Source organism: Lemur catta, chromosome 2 (genome assembly GCF_020740605.2).
Source record: "Lemur catta isolate mLemCat1 chromosome 2, mLemCat1.pri, whole genome shotgun sequence".
NCBI classification, from domain to species: domain Eukaryota; kingdom Metazoa; phylum Chordata; class Mammalia; order Primates; family Lemuridae; genus Lemur; species Lemur catta.
In genome coordinates this window covers 116779149-116802831 of record NC_059129.1, presented here as the reverse complement: position 1 = coordinate 116802831, position 23683 = coordinate 116779149, and the positions used below count along the sequence as shown (strand labels likewise).

Sequence of the window (23683 nt, the reverse complement as noted above, 5' to 3'; positions counted from 1 at the left end):
TTCCTTTCGAATATTTATGAAGTGTTTCCTACTGAAATCAGGAACTTTAATAGTCCTTAAAGTTAAATAAAGGAAGAAACTTCCTTGATTGCGGGTTAAACTGCTCCTGTGACCCGATTACTCAGTCACGGTGGCTGGAGAACTCAGTTGAGAAACTTTGTTCTACCTGAGTTCTTCTCTCATGGATCATTTTCGCCGTTTACTTACTCAGGAGTAGTTACCATTGTTACAGTGATAACAATTGAGTAGTTATAGTTGTTATTTTGAGCCTTCTAGGCTATAGTCATCTCAAAGGTAGGAACTTTCAGAATTACAGACTAGCTGAGTTAGAAGGAAACTTACATCACTTGGTGCAACCACAGGCATGCCTCGTTTTACTATGCTTCGCTTTATTGCACATTGCAGATACTGCGTTCGTTTTTTTTTTTTTTTTAAATCAAATTAGTTCTGTGGCAGCCCCGCATCCAGCAAGTCTGTCTGCTCCATTTTTGCAACAGCATGTGCTCACTTGTGTCTCTGTGTCACATTTTGGTAATTCTCATAATATTTTATACTTTTTCATTATTATTCTGTCTGTTAGAGTGATCTGTGATCAGAGATCTTTAATGTAACTAGTCTAATTGTTTTGGGGCACCACGAATCACACCTATATAGGATGGTAATTGATAAATGTTTGCGTTCTGATGCTTCCATGGACCGGCCATTTTCCCATCTCTCTCCTCCTTGGCCCTCACTATTTTCAGAGACACAACAGTATTGTGATTAGGCCAATTAATAACCCTACATTGGCCCCTAAGTGTTCAACTGAAAGGAAGAATTACATGTCTCTCACTTTAAATCAAAAGCCAGAAATGATTGACCGTAGGGAATAAGACATGCCGAAAGCTGGGATAGGCTGAAAACTCAGCCTCTTGTGCTAAACAGTTAGCCAAGTTTGTGAAGCAAAGAAAAAGTTCTTGAAGGAAATTAAAAGTGCTATTCCAGTGAACATGTGAATGATAAGAAAGTGAAATAGCCTTCTTGCTGATATGGTGAAAGTTTTATTGATCTGGAGAGATCAAACAAGCCACAACATTCCCTTAAGCCAAAGCCACATTCAGAGCTAGGCCCTCAATATTGAAGTGAGACCATCCACCAGCAAAAAGATAACAAATAAATCCACATGTCTGCACTGAACTTATTTTCAACAAAGGTGGCAAGAACATATAGTGGGGAAAGGACAGTCTCTTCAATAAATCGTGCTGGGAAAACTGGATCTCCATATGCAGAAGAATGAAACTAGTTCTTTATCTCTCACCGTATACAGAAATCAAACCAAAATTGATTAAAAACTTTAAGACCTGAAACTATGAAACTATTAAAGGAAAACACTGAGGAAATGTTTCAGGGCATTGGTTTGGGCCATTTTTTGAGTAATACTACCAAAGCACAGGCAACCAAAGGAAAATTGGACAAATGGGATCACATCAAGCCATCAATAAAATGCTTTTGTACAACAAAAGAAATAATCAACATAGAGAAGAGGCAACCCACAGAATGAGAGAAAATATTTGCAAACTACCCATCTGACAAGGAACTAATAACTAAAATATATGAGGAGCTCTAACAACTCAATAGTTAGAAATAAAATAATCTGATTAAAAATGAGCAAAAGATCTAAATAGACATTTCTCAAAAGAAGGCATGCAGATGGCCAACAGGTATATGAAAAAATGCTCAACATCATTAGTCATCAGCGAAATGCAAATCAAAACTCACCCCAGTTAAAATGGCTTTTATCAAAAAGGCAGGCAATAATGAATGCTGGCAAGGATTTGGAGAAAGAGGAACCCTCGTACACTGTTGGTGGGAATATAAATTAGTGCAACCACTATGGAGAACGGTATGGAGGTTCCTCAAAAAACTAAAAATAGAACTACCATATAACTCAGCAATCCCACTGCTTGGTATATATCCAAAGGAACTGAATTCAATATATCAAAAAGATACCTGCACTCCTGTGTTTATGGGAGCACTATTCACAATAGCCAAAATTTGGAATCAACTTAAGTGTCCATCAGCGTATGAATGGATAAAGAAATTGTGTTACATATACACAATGGAATATTATATAGCCACAAAAGAATGAAATCTTGCCATTAGCAACAACATGGATGGAACTGGAGAACATTATGTCAAGTGAAATAAGCCAAGCACAGAACGACAAACCTCACATCTTCTCACTTGTAACTAAAAGAATGGAATTGGAAATGTTCCTAACACAAAAAAATGATAAATTCCTGAGGTGATGGATACCCCAATTACCCTGATTTGATTAATTCACATTGTACGCCTATAGCAAAACATCACATGTACCCTATAAAGATATGTAACTATTATATACCCATAATAATAATAAATAAAAAAATAAAAAAGATAACTCGCTGAAGGCTCAGATGATTGTTAGCATTTTTTAACAATAAAGTATTTTTTAATTAAGGTATGTACATTATTTTTCAGACTTAATGTTATCGCACACTTAATAGACTACAATAGGGTATAAACATAACTTTTTTGTGCACTGGGAAACAAAAAAATTCATGTGACTTGCTTTATTGTGGAATTTGCTTTATTGCGATGATCTGGAACTGAACCTGCAATATCTTCAAGGTATGCCTGCATGTTAAAATAGAATTTTGGTACCTCAGGCCTAATGTGACTACTGAATAGAATATTTTGAATTTGAGGATATTCGTTTATGTGGAAAATGTGAAAGCATTGTACATTCATTCTCTACCAACCTTCAGTTCTGGCCTTTGTTAGTATCCGCACTGAAAGTATATCCAGACAACAGGTGGGAATTGTTAGCATGATATTTAGTCTTTAGGCAATTTCCAGGGACTATAGCCTATACCACCTTCTCTTCTCTTTCATAGTTTGTTCTAATTTTGGTTCTTTTTAAAATGCAACTGATGATTACAGAATTGGCTACAGGACAAAGACTCTCTTGCCTTTTGGGGTAATGTAACTGATTATTCTCTCTCAAGTTGCTTTTCATTTTAGCAGTTACTTCTGAAAAACATTTCACTCCTACATAACATCAAAGTTATGCAGGTTGGATAGCCATAGGGAAGTGCCAGGATTTCAGAAATTGGAGAAATCTTACAACAAGGTTTTTAAAACTAAGATCTATCAGTCCTTTAAAATTGTTGGTGAAGTTGTGTGTGTGTGTGTGTGTGTGTGTGTTTTCTGGGAGTGGGGGTCGTGGGAAGAGTATTTTAAATATGTATCAGATTTTAAAAAAATAAAGAAAGAGGCTTATGGAGGAGTAGGGAAGAAAGAGCAGAGGAGGAGGGTTGGTTCCCACTGGTATGGAACGGGTTAGATAGAGCTGGGAAGGAGGGTTAAGGAAGGCTGCAAAGGCTAAGGGCTAATGAATAGGAAGTTTTTGAGTGTGCTACTCTTTAACGTTGTCATTTCGTTTTTAAGCTTTGAAAAAGTTGTCTTCATACATTCCCTAGTCTCTCTACTATTCTGTCTACTACTTGATTCTCTCTACTGTTTGGTGGAGAAAGGAATGAATAGGTCCAAAGGAGCAAATATTGAGGAGCTATCTATTCTTCTAATCAGTGTGCCTTAGCACGTCCTCACACCAGATCTCTGGGGCATAGACTCTTGAATAGGAGGAAAATAAAGCAGAGAATGGTTAAATTATTTGTCCAAGCTAGACAATTAAATAGATGTGTGGGAAGTAAGTAGAATCCTGAAAGGTCCTAGAAGGAAAAGCAAAACATTATAAAATTAGCTGCTTTCCTATTTGAAAGCATAGGTTTCCTATGTCGTAAAGATGGAACTGGAAATTTTGGTGGTCAAATTAAGGGCCAAGTACTTACTTTTGCTTTCTAAGATGTAGTAAGGGAAAAGGATTAAATTATAGAATAGTACTTGAGCCACTTTCTAAATCTTAACATGTAGCAGGTAAATACCAGGTGGAGACTAGTCTCCCAAGAAGGAGAAATGCACTACCTTCTTCTGAAACCTTCTTTATTTTTTTGTATTGTCTCAAGGTTTGAAAAGCTGTTACTGAAATCGATACATTTTTTTTTTTTATTTTCAAATGTAAGTTGACTACTTAGAACAAATACAAAGCCCTTATTCAGGGACCAAGAGAAATTTTATCCTTTATAATGTGAATGAAGGAGTTTTGTATTTTGCCAAGGCCATGGGAGAGACATTTTAGGAAGGCTAAAGGTGTCGGAATTAGAATCCTACAAAGATAATAGTTCAGTCATTTTGTTTTAGAATTTGGGGGTCAAGTTTACTTTTTCTAATCTGACATTTTGTAATGTGTGCTTCATTCTGTCTTTTAGAAACAAACTGTATGATATAGGGAGTGAACTCTATTTCAAGAGAAGCATTATCTTGAGAGATAATAAAATGTAACAGCTTGAAGAATTAAAAATAGACATGCAAAAAAGTGAGGGCTCTGATGTCAACCTACCAAAATAATGGGATCTTTTGGGGGAATTGTCCATATTGAGAACTTTGATTAATGTCATTTTAAATTTCATGACTTTTTTTTCTATTTTTGAAAAAACAATGCTTTAAAAAAAGTCCATAATTTTTGCTTGCCTTTAATTGAGTCCACCAAGAGTTTACAGGTACACAATCCCTCTGTTAAGTGCTGGCAGGACAAATGAGGTTTCATATCTTGAAAAGCTTGCACTAGGACCAGGGAGATGCATAGACAGGTACGGTATATTTGGTACATAAAAGAAGGTTATGTAAGTGCTATGAGAATGCAGAACAGGAAACACAAGTAGACAGTTGTCGAATTTCGTTATAAAAACATTCATCTCCAGACTGAATGCTCCAACCTTTGTTCTGGACTTTTGGAGAACAAAATAAATGAAATCCCTACTTGCTTATGGAGTTTTTCAGTTCATTTAAGTGGCAAGGGCTATGAAGGATATAACAAAAAGTGATATATTAAAAGGAAGAACTTCTTTAGTTAACAAACCAAGGAATGTTTTACCAATAGGTGATATTTGAGCTGAGACCTGAATGATGAAAATAAGCCAGCTGAGGAGAGAGCTTTCCAAGCAGAGGAAAATCCAGTATGAAGGGATCGGGGCAAACATAAACATGGGCTTTTTAAAGGATAGAGGAAAGTCCACTGAATCTGGAGCATCTTAAGTAAGGGAAGAGAGATGTAGGAAATAATGTTGGAAAGGAAGGCAGGCTCCAGACCATATTGAAGCTGAGGGGCTAAAGAGTTTGGATTTTACTCTCAATTGCAATGTAAGGATGAGAAAAGATTAATTGTATGTGTTGGTGAAAAAAATTAATCTGACTGCCAGTAGTTAACCATTGTAGGGCTGCTGGTGTGGAAATCATGAAATCTGTTAGGATCCTAGTCTAGTTGTCCTTCTGAGAAGTGATAGGAGTTTGATAAAACTAGTGAATATGAAGAAAAGTAGACGAATTGAGGAGGCAGCTTGGAAGTAGAGACAGTAGGAATTGCTAGTGAATTACAAGAGGAAAGAGAGGTAAAGGGAAAAATCAAACTGATTCCTAGGTTCTTAGTTTTAGTAACTGTTTATATTACGTTACCACTTAATCAGATGAGCAAAAATGGTAGTGGAGGAAGAGGCTTGAAAAAAGGAAGTAAGAAGATGAAAGATACTATGCAAAGTAGGGTAATGGCATTGCCTTCAGCACAAAGGTAATGGCAACAGAAATATTTAGAGACATTAATTTTATAACATAGAAAAAAAATCATCCCAGATGGGCTGAGAGCCAAATCATGATTTCATCTGTCACACTTCTCTCTGCCCACAGATCCTGATTATTGCTTCTTAAGCTGCCTAGGCACGAAACAATATTACTATATAGTATTTTGAGTTTTTTTAGATCAGCAGTTTCTGGCATGTTCTTTGTTTCTACTGGGAAAATCTCAATGCCAAGAACTAACTGTTTCGCACAGTGTGTTGGTGTTTTGGTAGCTATTCACAATGGTCTTAAGAACATACAAAAATATTTTTCTTATTAGAATAGCGTATTACTTATTCTTCTGTTCATCTGCAACAACCTGATTCTCTGATGGTGGGAGCCTCGAGTGGAAGAAAGCCCTTCGTGATGGTTAATTTTATGTGTCAATTTGACTTAGCCACACAGTGTCCAGCTATTTGGTTAAATGTTATTGCTAGGTGTGTCTGTGAGGATGTTTCTGGATGAGATTAACATTTGAACTGGTGGACTGAGTAAAGCAGATTGTCCTCCCCAGTGTGGGTGGGCCTCATCCAACCCACTGAAGGACTGAATAGAATGAGTGAGTAAGAAAGAACTTGCTCCGTGACTGACTTTCCAGCTGGGACATGGGTATTGTCCTGGCTTTGGTCTTGGGCTTGGGTTGGACCTTACACCAGTGGCTCTGCTGCTTCTTGGACTCAGACTCTGACTTGGACTTGAACTGGAATTTACACCATCAGCTCCCTGGCTTCTCGGGCATTCAGGCGCAAATTGGAAATACATCATTGGCTCTCCTGGGTCTGTACTCTTCAGTCTCCATAATTGCATCAGCCTATTCCTTATAATAAATCTCTTTATACTATGTAATCTATGTAAATATATAAAAAATATTATATCAATATAAACACATAACCCTATAAAGATATATAACTATTATGTCCCCATAATTAAAAATTAAAAAATAAATCTTTATATAAGGATTTAACATTACTTTATAATCTGCTTTTATATAGAGATGGTATTTCTATATAAATCTTTCTATATAAAGAGATTATATCTCTAAAGATTTGTTTATATAAAAGATTTTATATATAGATTTATATAGAGATATGTCTTTACTGTACAGAGAGATTATATACTATATATATCTCTTTATACTATATAAAGAGATTATAAACTACACTATATAGTACAAAGAGGTTTATTATAAGAAATATATATGTGTGTTGTATGTGTGTATATGGCTATTGCTTCTTTTTCTTTGAAGAACCCTAATAAATACATCCTTTATAATCCTTTATGGTAGTGTAGGAAAATTCAGCTTTTTTGATTTTCATTCTCTAGACACCCAACACCCTAGTGAAGGGTTTTGTTTCTTAACTGATTTCATAGAGTACATCTTTATATCCTGCAGAGGCTGAATTAGTGAAGTAGACTCAATAAAAATAAAAGCACTAATAATGTTCTCATTAAAGCAGGAATATAAAAATAATTATGTATATTAAAACATAGTGGTTCTTCATACATGGTCCAAAGATCACTGTAGGCCCCCACTACTCTTTCAGGGGATCCACAAGGCTAAAATTGTTTTCACAAGAAAACAAAGATGTTTTCTTTTTTTTCCTCTCATTTTCTCATGAGTGTATGGGAGAATTTCCCACAGATTACGTGATGTGTGGTAGATATCACAACAGATTAAATGAAAAAGTAAAAATGAGACTTTAACTCTTTTAAGTCAGGCATTACAGAGATGTACAAAAAGTAAAACAATGCCTACCTTCTTACTATTTTTTGTTTGTTTTGGAAAATGGTTATTTTTCGTGAAACTATGTTAATTAGGTTAACAAATTATGAGATTATATTTGTTAATCAAACAAATTAATTTTTTGAAATATCTCAGTTTTAATTTATAATATGGTTAATTTTGATAAAACTCACGGAAACAAAAACTTTTTGACATCCTTAATATTTTTTAAGAGTGTAAAGGCATCTTGAGCCTAAAGCATTTCAGAATCCTTAATCTAATAAAAGGTTTCTTATATTAAACATATACTAGGGTGGCTCTGACCCAAATGTTAGGTATGTACTTCCAAACATTATAATCTTACATTAGATTATTATGTCTGAAGCAGCATAAACCAGTTCTATTTAATAAAATTTTTTTTTGTTTTGATGTTTTCTGGTAATTATCTCACATATAGGTAGAACTAGTACTGCCTCAGTGTTATTTGTTATATTCTAGAATCTATACTCTTTGTTTCTTATTCAATCAGTCATCCAGTTAATCAACTAACAAGTGTCTATTGGACTTCTACTATATGCAAGGCCCGTGTTAGATGGTGTGCCAGTTATGAATTTGTTTACTCAGAGCTCAAGATCTGCCCTTCACTACCTATTTTGTGATAGTGGTGCTTGACCCTTTTAAGTGTTTCTTCTCTACAGCTGCTAGCACAGTGCTAAGCTTTGTCAGTCCAGGGCACTGGAGGGACATTTTAGAAGAAAGAAGCTTCTCTTATTGGTTGCATTGTGCTTCTATGTTTGGTTCTTATTGGTAGGGCATCGGCATCGTTGGCAGTGCTATCTCTGTGCAGCCCACATAGTCCCCCAGTGAGCTTGCAGCCCCAAACCTGGCCTAGTGTCCACCTTAAGGCTGGATACCCTGGCCTCATGCTACTTGCTGCATGGAGAGTGTTTCCTGCTTCTCCAGCTGCTGTGGACCAGCTCTGGCCGGAGTGACCAAGCAAACTTCATCATCCAGTGAACCACAATCACACCTTCTTTAAGATATCTGATTTTCGTCAACACCCCTCCCCCTTTCCACATTTGTTTTTTCGTTGGGTACTCAGGCTATTCTTTAGGGTTTTCCTTACAACTTTAAACTTTCTACCTTTTTATAGGTCAAAAGTCTTTATATTACACTTTCACTGTTCAATGTACTACATGCCTCTCACTTGTGATTGGACACTGATAAAGTCAGGTGCTTTCTAAGAGAACATTATTGCCCTTCTGAGGGAAATATATCACCTCCATTTAAATGATTTAGAATTTTTACAAAAGCAGTTTATAATTAAGGGTCAGAATCAGAAATTCAAAACTGTGAACCAGCTCTGGAAAAGAAAACTGGCACGGCAGTTGGAGAAAATTGTGAAGGGTTTGTCAGATATGGGAGAAAGTGGTTTGTGAAGAGAAGTGACAGGTAAAATGACCCAAGTACTTTGGAGCAAGATCATGGAAGGCTGTGAATACTGAGCAGAGAAGCTGAAATTTCTCTTTTCATTTATAGGATTTTGAATAAGACCCGACAATAAAAATGTTATATTAGTGTACTAAAGTACACACACACACACACACACACACACACACACACACACACACAGGAGTTTTAAAGTATGGAAACCTATTTATCACTTGTTATTTTTGCTGTTATTAATCCTGTTTTCTATGTTAATATGTTATTCATGGAAGTGTAATTTAAAGATAAAAAAATTCATTAATATATAAAATCCATAGGGCATTACTTATTCATCTAGACATTAGACTATGGTATTTATAAATATGGGATTTGTGTTCTTTGGCCATTATTTTTAGTAAAAACTGCCATTTATTCTAAGTATTCTTTGTCTTTCTCTCTCTTTTTAAATGAATTGAAATAGAAGTACCTGATTTTTGTATTGTGTGTTTTTGAATGCCAAGATGCTATTAATCTGTAGGATGCAAAGAGGATTTATTTTTGAAAGACCCCAAACCTGTGTTTTTTTCCTAAGTGTTTATCATTATTCATTGATGTTCCTCATGTAAGATAGTATTCATATAGTCTCTTTTAATAAATAAAAGTACAAATCTAATGTCTGTTCATTGTAGAACATGGATTAGGAAAATGTCCATAGCAAAAGTAAGAAAACAGGAGATAATTTCAGTCCCCCCAAGAATATATTGTTAAATTTTGCTATATATTCTTTGTTTTTTCTAGTCGTATCTACAAATTTATATGCATGCATATGTGAATATACACACATTTACACAGATGTATTTATTTAACATCAATACATATTTTCATAAATGGGTATAATATTTTGTAACCTGCATATTTTACTTGCCATGTTGTGAATATCTTCTGTAAAATACTTTTAACTAATATATTTTTTAATGACTGCATAATTATTCATCAAACTGATTTTCTATAGTTTCCCAAATTACCTATTATCAGGCATTTAAAATACTTTGTTATTCACTATTTTAAAGTGTAATGATGAGATGGACATCTTTTTTAGCTATATCTTCTTATGTATACACAACTGTTTAGTACACATTTGCAAACATGAAATTACCAGATTAGAGAGTATATATCTCTTTAAGGTTTTTATTCTGATAGCCAAATTGCTTGTCAGAAAGGTTGCACTTTTTCCAAATGATAATATTATAAGCATGTAAGTTTTTCTCCTCTGTCTTGAATGATATATTTGAGAACTCCATTGCTCAAGAGACTGCAAGGAATATTTGTAAGGCCATATTAAACAAGTTATGTTAATTAAAATTTAATACATTGTATGTGTGTGAACACATATGTTTCATTATTAAGCCTTGAGATAGCTAAGCTTTTATTAGAAACCTGAGGGATTAGTTAGCTGGTAACAGAACAATAGTAAATAAGCTTAAATTATATCATAAAGGATGAAGGAAGTGCATATTGTAGAATTTTCCTACTGAAGGATTGGGAGCCAATTATTCTGGGAGACTGTAGAAGTAGTTTTTGGAAGTTGATAAGAATAGCACAGTGTTCTCTATGCTTGGGATGACGGAGGGGAATCTTGTGTCAAACAGGCAGCTACCTCTGTGGTGCCTACTGGTTAAATTGCCACTGTATCAAGTTAGCAGGCAGGACTTAGGTGGCCTTTTGGTGCTAGTGCTTGCTTCTTTTCTGGGACTGTGCAATACATGCATTATTATTCCAGAGCACTCAGATAATGTAGCAATGTTACGCTGCATTGAAAGAAGACAATTTAGTGGGAACATTCTATAGAGATTAATTATCAACACTAATTTTCTTTATTATTTAACTTGCTTGAAATGCAGAAGTAGTTTAGGCAAGCTTTTATTTTGTGACTTTTGTCTTTCTAATGATCAAATTGGTAATGCCTACGAATGAAGATAGTTTGTTCATCCTATTTTTCTAATTTTCTTATTATAAGAAAATTATTATAGCTTAAAAGTACATCCGGCTGAAAATCCCTAAATGGTCTTAATGGTAAATATCATACTATATAATTAAAATGTGACACAAAGCATATTTTACTCCAAGTTTATTGTAGAATAGAAGAAAATGACTATTAGAAAGCCAGTAAATCATTTCTAGATCACTACTTTAAAATTGACATTCATAAGCCATAATTGATGCAGACTTGTAAAAATAATTAAAATGTACTACTATCATAATATGCCACTGAAAAAAAACTGTTATAGCAGTGGAGAAATAGGCTACAGGTTTGTGAAGAAGCTGAGACCCAATAACACTAAGTAACTTATCTAAAATCTCAGGGCTGGTCCTAGTTATAAAGCAATAATTGGTGTGCTATGCAGTGGTGAATCTCAAAGGCATCTTGCTAATCAGCCATTGACTTCAGAATGTGAATAACCAAGAATAGAAACATCCTGCTTCTATAAATTGGGTTGGAATCTAGGATATCCTGTTTAAAAAATGGTATAATTTCTCCAAAAATATGCACGGACGATTTATTCTGTTAATGTGCTGTCTGTGAGAATCAGGAAGGAAAATAAAAAAATAATTCCAGTTTACAAGAGAAGATGAGAACTGGGAAAATGGAGTGAACAATAATATCAGTCACTGTCACTAGAGTATGCTTATTCTGTGCTTGGACAATACTAAAGTGTTATATGAAAGCTTCACAAAAGCTCTCGTCCATAGGGTGCCATTCAATGGGAATTGGTCAGATTTGAAAATTGGTTTCTTAAGTAGTTGAAGCTCTGAATCTGTTGTTGGGGATTAATTGAACTAGTTAGAATAGTAGTTGAGTGTTTAATGTGTCATGGGTGCAAATTTTTGGGAGGGAATACAGAGGATTGATTAATTCTCCATGGTGTTAGGAAGAGAAGGTAAAATGTAACCCCTGAAAACACTGGGTTCTGTAACACTACACCTAATATATTTTGGTTAGAATTACATCCTAGAAAAAAGATATTTTATAATAAAATTTGTGTTCTGCCTTAAGTGTGATAACTAATTATATTACATTTTTGTGATATGTTTTTGTTAATATCCACAGTGACAGGAGAACAAATGGTGGTTTACTGCAGAGGTTCTTGGATTCATATCAGCAGTCTAGTGGTCGTCTCATTTTTGTACTTAGTTACCACATGAACTTTGCTTGCCATGTCAAGTCTGTGTGCGAGTGCTGTGTGCTATGCCTCTTCGTGATATTAATAGATAACAAATGTGCATTTATTCAATCAAAGGAAGTGGAGTAGATTAGCAATTTCAATTGGATTTCTTGCAGCCCTAGGAGAGTATAGGGTCTACCTCAGAATTTGGCCAATAGAAGTGGTGATTAGCTGACAGCTTAGTGGGTAAGACTCCAAGTGGCTAAATCTGTGTGCACAATCCTGTGCTCAGAAATTTTAAATTTTAGCCCTCACACTAAAACTATTGATAGAAAATATCATTGTTCCCTGAACTGAGTTTCAAAGTGATTAGTATATTGCAAATGGTCATACAACTTATATAAATGATGATTTTCAGAATATTTGAAATGATTTCATTGCCTACACTCTTAACCTGTCTCCCTGCCATAATATTCTGGATGGGAAGAAAGAAAGGTGCACTTTCTATGTAAACAAGGCCAATACTATATTGGTTTTGTTTGTTTCTCTGTTTTATATCAAAAGACTTCTTTTAGAGTGAGATCTGGCTCTACTTGTTCTATTATATGACTTTGAATATGTTAATAATTGTGTCTCAATTTGCTAATTTGTAAAATAAGGATAATAAAAGGTTGTTGTGGAGATTAAATGAGTTAATACATGTTGTGTACTTCAAATAATGTCTGTTATCTAGTTCAATTCACCTCCTGACTTGATTGGTATTTTTCTATGGGTATATTCTGGAAGACAGACTCTTTTTGAGTTAAATTTAATATCCAGAATGGATTGGTATCTTTCTAGTGTTATACATTCCCTTTTCCTTGTATATATTTAGCTTTATTGTTTGTAATGTCATTTCAGGTTCCTATATGATAGTGGACTCTTCAGATCATGACCCTGGAGAAAAAGCCAGACTTCAGCTGCCTACAATGAAGGAGAACGACACTCACTGCATTGATTTCAGTTACCTATTATACAGCCAGAAAGGGCTGAATCCTGGCACTTTGAACATATTAGTTAGGGTGAATAAAGGACCTCTTGCCAATCCAATTTGGAACGTGACTGGATTCACGGGTAGAGATTGGCTTCGGGCTGAGCTAGCAGTGAGCACCTTTTGGCCCAATGAATATCAGGTAATCATCTGTGCTTTTCTGGTGTATGCTTTGATGTCATCAACTCTCACTGTATGTGTACTACACAGGCGTAACTACTCACCCCATAGTAGTGAGACGTTGTCCCTCTTGCCCTCCTCCACCCTTGTCGTTGAGGAAATGTTTAGGTACGTTGGCACAAAACCTTCAAAGTAGAGAAAGTATTTCCATGTATTAAAAAAAAAAGTAAATTTAGGCCTAAAATTTGTTGGTTGTTTGGCAGAGAGCTATTTATTGACAGATACATTTCTATGGAGGAAAGAGTCTTTCTGAGTTGACTGTAATATTCAGACTGAATTGATTTACCAACGTCTTGAAAATTACATTTGGAAAATAAACATGAAATAGTGTTTCATGAAATATGTTATCTTAAGGGGAAGACATTTTTATTATTTTAATTTTGATTAATTTAACTAATTATTCAATTATTTGATGAATTATTTTTGTCAATTAAACGGGATAAAAAAATAAGCAAACAAAAAAATAAGTTGTCCATAATCTCTTTGAATTTCATTTTCCAGAAATGCTTAATCTAATTATGGTTAAACCAGACAATGAATAGTGTCAATACTTACATCATGTTTGTGTGACTGAGCTTATATGGTTTAACCAACAAAAGAGTGTATTTACCAGTCTGGAGAGTTGTTCAGTAACCCACACTATGAGGGTCAGTACCTGGAAACAGAATATTATTTCTTTGAAACCTCACTTTTGTGTTAGATGTTGAGATTTAACTTTTAAAGGACTTGCCTATTTGTAGCTTATTATACAGCCTAATGAGAATACGTTTGTGTAAAAGTATATTTCATTATGTCAGTAAGCAGTATGCAAACTAACGATAGTTTTATTTCTGCTTTTTGAAAATGAAATGTTTCTTCAGGTTAGGCTTGTCTTTATTCCTAAAGGAGACAGAAAGCAATGCCTTATTTTAATTTGTCTTGAGTTGATTTTTCTATTTTACATCATAGAAATGGTTCCACAGGTCCTCAGTTCAGGGTTATGTGTCTGTTGAGATTTCGGTGGATTTTCATTAGGTACTCATTGATTCCATTACTAAACAAAAGGATGTTCCTCTTCAATCTGAGACAGCAATCTGCTTTTTCAGGGCCCACAGCTTCAGGAGGGCTGCAAATGTAGCAGGTAGGTGGGTGGGGGTGTGTGAAACTTATGCTAAAGCACTGGCTGCAAGATCAGTGGGCTCCTCACTAACAATAGCGGGTTGATGGCTGTCATCGCTGGGTCACCCTCACAATGCATTATCATTATACTGATTTCATGAGAATCTGTCATAGGAGCTAAATGTAGCTCTGGAAAGAAGCTCTGATTCAGCAGAATAAATTTGTCAACAGATTTGGCCTCCATAAAACAAAGCCCCAAGTAACAAGTTAATCTAGCAAAATCATTACAAGTGTGGGTTCTGGAGTCAGATTGCCTTTATTCAGCTCTGTTTGCTATTTGCTACCTGTGTAGATAGTTCTTTAAGGAATCAGATTGTTAGTTGTACACTAAAAAAAATAGAAGTAAATTTTGATAAAGCCAACAAACAATATATCTATGGTATGTTTCTTGTCCCTCATAACTAAGAAATGCCGTACATATAATTATTTTTCTAATTTTTTTAAAGATCTGTCTTTGAATCATTGATGTTAATAACATTATGGCACAGATTATTACAGTGTTATTCTAATGTTGAGTTACTGTGCCTCGACTGGATGGATAGTTCTTTGTTCAGTCTCCTTTTGCATGATGAAACTCCCTATGATATATGTGTCTGTGGTTTAGTTAAGCAAACAGTGTAAAAAGTGCCTGGGTGAGTTTCACCTTGGCCAGTGAGATATTTTTGGAGATGTCTTGTCAGAGAAAAAGATAACTAAATACATGGAACCTATGGGTAAATGTCTTATAGTTGAAGATTAAAATTTGAGTCATAGATAATTTCTTCAGTGATTATTTTGCTTCCACATCTTTTTACTTAACCTGTAAAACTTAATCAATGAGAGCAAATAACAGAATAATTTTTATTCGTGTGCTTAGTGCTTAATAAATTACATGATTGATGTTTTCATCAATTCAATCATGTATATACCTAGTTTTATACCTGTACATTAACTATTAGAAATAACCAGCATAACATAAACTATATTTCTGTAGCATTTTTTTTCCTCTCAGGAAATAGCAAAAAAAATATTAAATCTTCTATATATTTTTGATAGCTTTCAGAATCAAATATCTGCCAAGTGTTTGGTAAGTGCTGGTTTGTAGGCAAAACATGGTAGAATTTTTAGTAGGTATCTTAGGGGCTGGTAGTCTCTATATTTAAAGACTAACTCAACTGCTTAAAATACCATATATCAGAGTCCAGCTTTGAGATTCCATTAGGGAAATTTGGAGCCTTGATTTCTATTCTTGTGTAAGAAAAGAACCAACTTATATATATACAGAGGTGTGTGTCAGACTTGCTTACAGAGACAAACTTATTCGTCGAAGTGTCTTTCTGTGATCAAAACTGCTCAAGTAATTGGTTAAGATTACAGAAATATTTCATATAAAAAAGATTTTAAAAGTACTTTTAAGTACAAAAGTATTAAAGAAAATAAACTTGTCGTTAGGAAAAAAAGCAGTACCACATGTCTGCCTTTAATATAAAAGAATATAGCTGTGGCCCCTGTAAAGCATCTAATTTTACACGTATCATCTTATTAGACTTGCCAGAATGAATTAGCTTCAGACTGTAGACAAACTTAACCAGTGAATTGATCTACTGGATTTCATTATTTAGTATTTTATACTTTAATTTTGTTTATAGCGTAGTTTATGGAGATCTGTTTGCTGTGGCAATAACTGTTCTTCTTCAAGGCTTGTCCAACTCATGAATGGATGAGAATACTGGCTATATAGAATGGCAGATGGTATTTTTTATCCTAGCCACTCTTTAGCAGAAGAATGCCCTTTACTATCAATGCCCTTTACTGCATCTTAGAAGAAGGTTATGCTAGGTTGTGAATTATTCTTTGCATTATCAATTAGGTTCTAGGACTTGTCTCAAGAATTAGCTGAAAAGGCACACATTTATTATTCTTAGGGTTGGGGGAAAGTTATGCAAAAATGCAAATACTCAAGTACTGCTTGCTTAGAAACTCTCTACAGGCTAAACTTCACTATATTGAAGATTGTGATACAATATATTAAGTAATATATGTGAAAAATACCAATTAAAAAAGAATAGCTTATAAAGGTCAGTGTTGTCGTTTATTGGTTTTTAAATCTTATGTTCTGTATTTTCCGAAGCTGTAGTCACTTTATTTTGTTTTGATCCTTGTTTGCAGGGTGCTATGGAGTAAACACTTAATTTAAGTGCTATATATTAGTAGAGAAGGACAGATAAATTCGTTTGGAAGTTTGGAGAATAGATTACTCTTCCGTCCAGGAGAATCAAGGGAAGCTTCGTGGAGGTGTGATATTTAAATCCAATCTTGAGGTTTGATGGAGATTGATCAATATGTAGAAGATAAAGACTTCCCAGGAACAATGACAAAGTGAAAGAGATTTGAAACTTAATAGGTGTTGGGAGCCATTGATGGATTTAGTTTAATTTTTTTAAATTTGTATTTTTGTCTGAGATAGTGATACCATATTGGTTCACTTGACAGATTTGCTAGTCACTGTCCATTTATATTTTCTGTTTCGTTTCTTCTTTTGAGATTTTTGGATCATTCCTTAGTTTGTTAGTATTAGTTAATATGGTGTGGTTCTTAAATGATATACTCATTTTTTTAAAATTTTGAAAGCATGCTATTCTTTTCAGGTTTTTCATTTATTATAACATCTATTAGACCATGAGGTCACACCGTGCTAATCCCTGGGGATCTGCAGGCAGAGTCCCTCTTCTCATGAAGCTCGCAGTCTAGCCTAGCACTGTAGGAGATAAAAATGTAAATCAGATGTGTGCGCTACCCTTAAGGAAACAAGGGCAGATGGGAAATGTGAGATATACAAAGAAATAACTTGAAACACATAAGCAATTGTTAAATGACTTGAGAGGTAAATATAAAATGTAGTGTGGAAAGCAAAAACAAAAGGTAGTTAGATTTGTGTTCAAAGTAGTTTGAAGCAGAAATGGGACTAGAATTCTGGCCTCTTGATTCCTCTGTTCCTAGATTAGTATGGTTTCTACTGTACCACATATTTTTTCTTAAATCATAATTATTTAGAGCCAATACTTTTTGGACACAAATAGAAAAAGCAAATATAAATTTTGTTGTTCGACATGATCATTACAGTGATACACTAATATATAAGGACCTGTTTCTCACCTTTGTCTTTAGAATAATGTCTTTTCACCTTACTGTACTAATTATAGAAATTATCATATTACATTTGTTTTATTTACCTATTTTTGTAGGCCTCAAGTAAGTACTATAGATTCTTAAGTTGATTCCTAAATAGAAATAAGCAGAAAAAGAAACCCTCAAAATTTGTATAAGGTATCATCTTAGTATTAAATTTCAACTGAAGATCAGCATACCTCGAAAAGTGTAATTTTCTCCACTCTGGAAATCTGACCTGTCTTGTACGTGTAAAACTAAGTTCTGCTTTGGGATTAAATCCATTACTTTCTTACTGAACAGTGAGGTTGTTACTAAATGAGGCAGGCAGACGTATGTAACTTGCAAAACTATTAGTGGAAACCTAATCTGCTGTTTGCCATTAACTGGGTGCACATCATTAATCACAAAAATGATGCGTGATGAAAACTACAGGGGTTTGGCCAGAAATTGGAAAGTGATAATATAGCATAAAGTGAATTTTTCCCCCCTAATTCACCAAGAAACAAACACTGAACTTTTGTAATTCATTTTCTTCTTAATGTTTTCCATCAATTTGAAAAAAAATGTAAGAACTGGACAGACATGAGATTTTCTGTTTTTGTCTCCTTTTTTAAAGGGTTATATTAACATGTATTGTACTGATATGTTGGCAATAGAAAGATTGTTACACTCTAGAGATTCTGCTGGCTTTGGATCTAAGAAGACTGGGGTTTAAACCAAGTGACTGTTTACTTGAATAAAGAACCTCTAAAAGATTGACCTTCAAACACAGTGGCTTATTATGAGAAGTGTGCTCGTGAAACATCCATGCCGAGAGTGAGCAAGAGGGGATGCCATTGCTCTGTCACAGCGCTTAGAACTCTTCTAATTATTGCTGGTCCTCATTCTTCCATATCGAGGCCCACTTTAGAAAGGTGGGCAGCAAGATTTTTCTTTCTTGCTCTATCTTATAGAGGTAAAATCTTCATTTATAAGCTTTGTAAGTGGCTCTGGCTCATTATCTTGCATAGCAGCGTTGCAGATATTGTTAGTTGTCTATTCAGTTAGTCATTCTCCTCACTTTCTTCCATATTGAGAGGGCTCCCTCCCATCTTACTTGCTTTCGCAACCTCTTTTGCAGGTCAGGGTGTCCTGGCCATATGACACAGTTAGGTCATATTAATTATGATGAAAATCTGCCAGGAGACGCCTGGGAAAGATGCTCCTCACTGATAATAAAGAGAGAGACATGTTGTTGCATGAGAACGTGATGCTTGGCGCCACTGTGGCCATCTCGTAACTGTGAGGAAGGAGATACTCGACAGACAGGGTAACAGGAGAGTCTGGAAGGAGTCTGGGTCCTGTTCTCAGGCAGAGTAGTGGTAATTATAATAATAATAGCAGTTGTTTAAAGAATTTTTAGATGACTATTCTGCTCTGCTGCCCAAAGCATCCTAAGATACCATGTCACATTATTCTTGGGGTTTCAAGAATCCTACCTGTCAACACATTGTGGATAGCACAAGTGAGACATGTGGCAGAATTAAAAGTATGCATATCTACTTAGGCATGAAGGAATTGGTATTTTTCAGTCTAGTTGGAGAGGGAAGACAAACTTTTATACTTGAATATGTAAATAGGGCCATGAGGCAGTGGATCGACGTATGAAAGAGGGAGAAAGAAAGGACAGAAAGATCATCTGTTGAGTGTCTACCATGTGTAGGACACCAGGCGGGATACTTTCCTGTATGTCATCTTTAATTTGGTTTAATATTTGATCAAGTGTTAAGTAAATGTTTCTTACCTTCATGAATGGATTAAATTGTGCTTATTTAATCTTTGGACTTTAGCCCTATTCCTGACTTCTGAAGTGAGCTATAGCTAGATAGGCTTATTTTAGTTATGACAACAGGAATTGCCTAACCTGGTCACTGTGGCTCATTTTTACATTGGTAAAATGCCTTCTGTTTGATAGGCTATTAACAAAGCAGCCTTTGCTGCTGCTTTTTAATCCTCATGATTCTCTTTGCTGCAATTAAAGTACCCCAGATGGGTTTGGAAAGACTCCCATGTTGTTATTGTTTTCTTAAACCTTGTAACCCAGTGAGGGTGACTTCTCCCTGGCTCCTGATGGTGATGTGCTTTTATTACAAAACGCCTGCTCTTCTTTGACTTTGAACTGTTTGTATTGATTCATTGATGAAACTTATGGTTGTGTAAATAAATGTAAACCAATGAACAAAAGAGCCCTGCTCATTAACACAGTAATTCCTGTAAGTGTGCGACCAGTCTCTTGTTCTTCTGGTCAATCATACCTGTTTTTATGTGGGTGGGGACTATATTTTTATGCCACAGTGCCTTTTCACTGTTTCTTTTCAGAAATATTTCCATGAAATTAATTCAACTCTCTCTTAGTAACTGATTGAAAAATAATGAGCAGTAAAGAGAGAAAGGCATTATTTGTCCAATTTATGACTTTTTCCCCCTTAGGAGTTTGTTTTATCCAAGGGGAGTGGGGAAGACAGATTCTACAAAGAGTAGTGGAAGAGATGCTGGTTCTTTGCTTGTTCACTCAACTTGTATTCACTTCAGCTTGCTGACTCTGAATTAATACACTTCCGATTCCTTGTTTTGCATCCCTGTTTATTAATTATTTAGCATACATTTATCTGGCAGATCTTCATGTACTAAGATAAAAAAATGTAGCCAAATACAAAAAATGGGAGAAGTACTTCCTTCTAATCAGTTTAATGGTGTTTCTGACAATGCCCTACCGTTTCATGATATATATGAAAAATCTAGATAGCAATTTAAAACTAATTCCTTCTTCAGTTATTTTGTCTAATTGACTTTGATAGTCAATTACAATTGGTCTGGGTTTTTTTTTTTTAGGGTTTTCCAGTTTCTGTACAACTTGAATTTCTGTGTGATCCCTTTGTCCATTTTCATTGCAAAACTGATTTTTCTTCATTTAAGTCTGCATGTAGCATGTGAACAAAATATTTGCTCTCCAAGGGAAAAACAAAAATGAGTGACATGTTTTTATCTAAAATTTAACTTTTATGCTGTGGTGATTTTAGTTTCAATTCTTAGAACATAATGCAAATGTAAAAGGATACAATTATCTATTTTAGTATAAGTTTTTCAATTGAGAGAGTGTGGTAGAAAAGAAATGTAAGGAAAATGTCAGACATATTTTTAGTCTGTATCAATTTTATTATTCTTTAGATAATGTTATGTAGAATCTAATTATTCTCTTGTTAGTAACACAAATTGGAATATAAAAGAAAACAAACTTTGGACACTGTAAATTCCAATCATGTAATCTAGTGGACAATTTTTGGTTAATTTTAGCTATCTTGATTTTCAAAAGGTATTCTTAAAACTGTCATTACAAAACTAGCTGCTACATGTTATTTCTGCATTTAGTTATAAATAACCATTGCACACACCACTGGAATTCCTTGATGAAAATTAGATTCTTAATATTGTTTGAATGATCTTTTAAAAAATCATTCTTCTAGGCTTTCTGGAAGCGGTAAATCAATTCTCATTTTATGTATAAAAATAAGGTCTATCATCATAAATTTATACCAAATAATAGTTCAATAAAGTAATAAAGAATGAAAAATTCTAGTACCTAGAGGACAAAGTTTGGTTAAAATCTAAATATCTTTAGATCTTGGTGTTTTGCAACAACAGCACAATTATAGTACTTGGAAAAAATACTGTAGTTCTTTTGGTTAATATTTATTAAAAGACACTTTGGTTTGATTGTGATCTTAAGTGATATAAGGCTTACAAAGGGATGAAGTCAGTTTAGCCTTATAAATACCAGTATGGATTACTGTGTTTTGTTTTCCTTTTCTTTCCTTTTTCCTCGTCTTTCTAATTTTGGGGGTGGGTGGGTCCCATTGTAAGCACAACAATAAACACATAACCAAATAATTATTTATCGAGTGTGTATGTTATATTTGGCATTGTGACATGCTACATAAGAACTAGAAGTAGAATGTCTCTCTTTTTTGATGATGATAGAGAATAAAACAGAAGGCATTTTGTATATTAGATAAAGGTTTGGATTAGTTGTCATTTGACCTGTCTTCAATATCCATTATCCTGTGTTCAGGTCCATTCTTTTGAGGCCTCCTTACTTATTGAGTGACTGTGTTGGTGGGACTTTTTGAGTTTCAGTCCCCATAATATGGGATGATAGCTAGTCTACTATGTTTTATTAAGTTTGAAGGAGATAATGAAAGCTGCCTTTGAAGTGGTCTATTTAAAGCTCTTATGAATAACAGATACCAACTAGAACTAGCAAAGTAAAAAAGAGACAGAATTGAGAAGATTTGAGAGTCACTCAGCATTTAAGGGAAGTGGAATATCCAAGCCTTAAGAAGACAGGAGAGCCAGAGTAGATCTGAGGACGACAGCAATACTGACTTTCTTTCTGAAGGATTGTTGTGACTAACTCATTAATTTATCCATTCGGTGAGTATTTCTTGAGCAACCTAATCCATGCTAGGCATCCTTCTGGGTGCTGGGGATAGATAGTGCTGAGTAAGTCTCAAGGTTCCTGTTTTTCCAGGAATTCTACTCTAGGGGTGGGGGTGAGGGCAGGGAACACTAGATAAATAAATACATAAGGCTTGAATGTAGTGCTAAACAAACAGATACTAAAACAGAAAAATGTGAGACCTGGAGTCTTGGAAACCACTTTAGACCAGGTGGTCTAGGAAGGACTGTTTGAGGTGACCTTCACCTGGAGATCTGAATGACTAAAAGGAACTAGGCATGCAGAGATCTGGGAAATGCCTTGGAGACAAAAAACAAAAACAAAAACCCAACAAAGTCCTAAATCTGGAAGGAGATTTGCCTTAAGGAGACAGAGGCATAGTGGTCAAAGTTTATTTTGTTCAAGATGAGATGGGCAGATTTCAGTTATGTGGAAAATTTGTCTTGCAGATGAAATAGTGATGGTACAAGAGTAAGGTTATAATTATTTCATGTCCATTTCTCAGTGGAGTTATTCTTTATTTGTTGACATTTCTCCCATCCAAGTACTAACCAGGCCCAACCCTGCTTAGCTTCTGAGAGCAGACAAGATTGGGTGCATTCAAGGTGGTGTGGCCATAGACTGTTAATATTTCTTTAAAATCATTGAATAGTTTTGTGGGTTGTCTATCCAAGAATTGATTGGATAAGATAAGCTGAATACTTGAGAGAGAGCTCAGAACTTTGGTGAACTGGATTTCAGTTCATTTCTACAACTGAATATTGGATTGTTATTTCATGCCTAGCACTAGTCCAGACTCAAGGAGAAAACAAACAAAAAAGTGTGAAAACAATTTCATATTTTTCTTTAGGGAATATAAAGCCCACTAAGGCAATTGCCCATGTGTTGATAATTTTTGATGGAAGGTGATGGTTCAATACAGTTTGGTTATATAATTATCTTGAATTCTATATATGTTTGAAAATGTCATAATAAAACAATAGGGGAAAAAGTCTTCTGAGGAAGATAAAATATCTATATTGGCAGCCTGGTAGTGTTATTTAATTAGATGTCCAAAGGAGTTGTTGGGGCTTAGAAAATGATCCCTAAAATGAAGTCCTCAGAAACAGCCTCAGAAGCAAAAGTTTCTCTCTGACCTACCTCTGTCCTCCAGTCTCTCAGCCTTCAATCTCCCCAAAGATGAGTCATGAAAACTATGGTGGGTTTCTATAGAAACCTTTTCCCCTAGGCAGGTCATAGAAACCAGAACCCCCTTTTCCCCAAAGCTAGCCATTAAGCCCAAATTACTACTCTTTCTGTGTAAAAACTGGCCGTAAAGAAATTCTCTGACCTACCTTGTTTGACTGTAGATCGTAAGACTCCCATTCCAGAAAGGGTCCTGCCCCATACCCAGGAGGAAGGAATGCTGTACAGAGAGGCCACGAAGAATCTGAACAGACAGGCCTTGCTGGGTTTCCCTACTCAGTTTGCTAGTATTAGATTATATCCTTTTTGTCCAATCATATTTCTATATGGCTGTCCATACTTAACTGAACCAAAGCATAAAAATGGCTAGTTTTCACTGTATTTCTGGGATTTCGTTCCAAAGGCTCTAGAGTCATGTA

The 23683-nt window shown here is 34.9% G+C and overlaps 1 protein-coding gene across 3 annotated transcripts in view; it reads left to right on the top strand.

Moving 5' to 3' along the window:
• Positions 1-23683, top strand: part of PTPRK (protein tyrosine phosphatase receptor type K) — a 503601-nt gene that overhangs the window by 171492 nt on the left and 308426 nt on the right. For all 3 annotated transcript variants that reach the window (XM_045544333.1, XM_045544334.1, XM_045544332.1), the window contains exon 3: positions 12967-13238. In XM_045544333.1, the coding sequence (XP_045400289.1) occupies positions 12967-13238 (272 nt within the window). The remainder of the gene's footprint in view (positions 1-12966; positions 13239-23683) is intronic.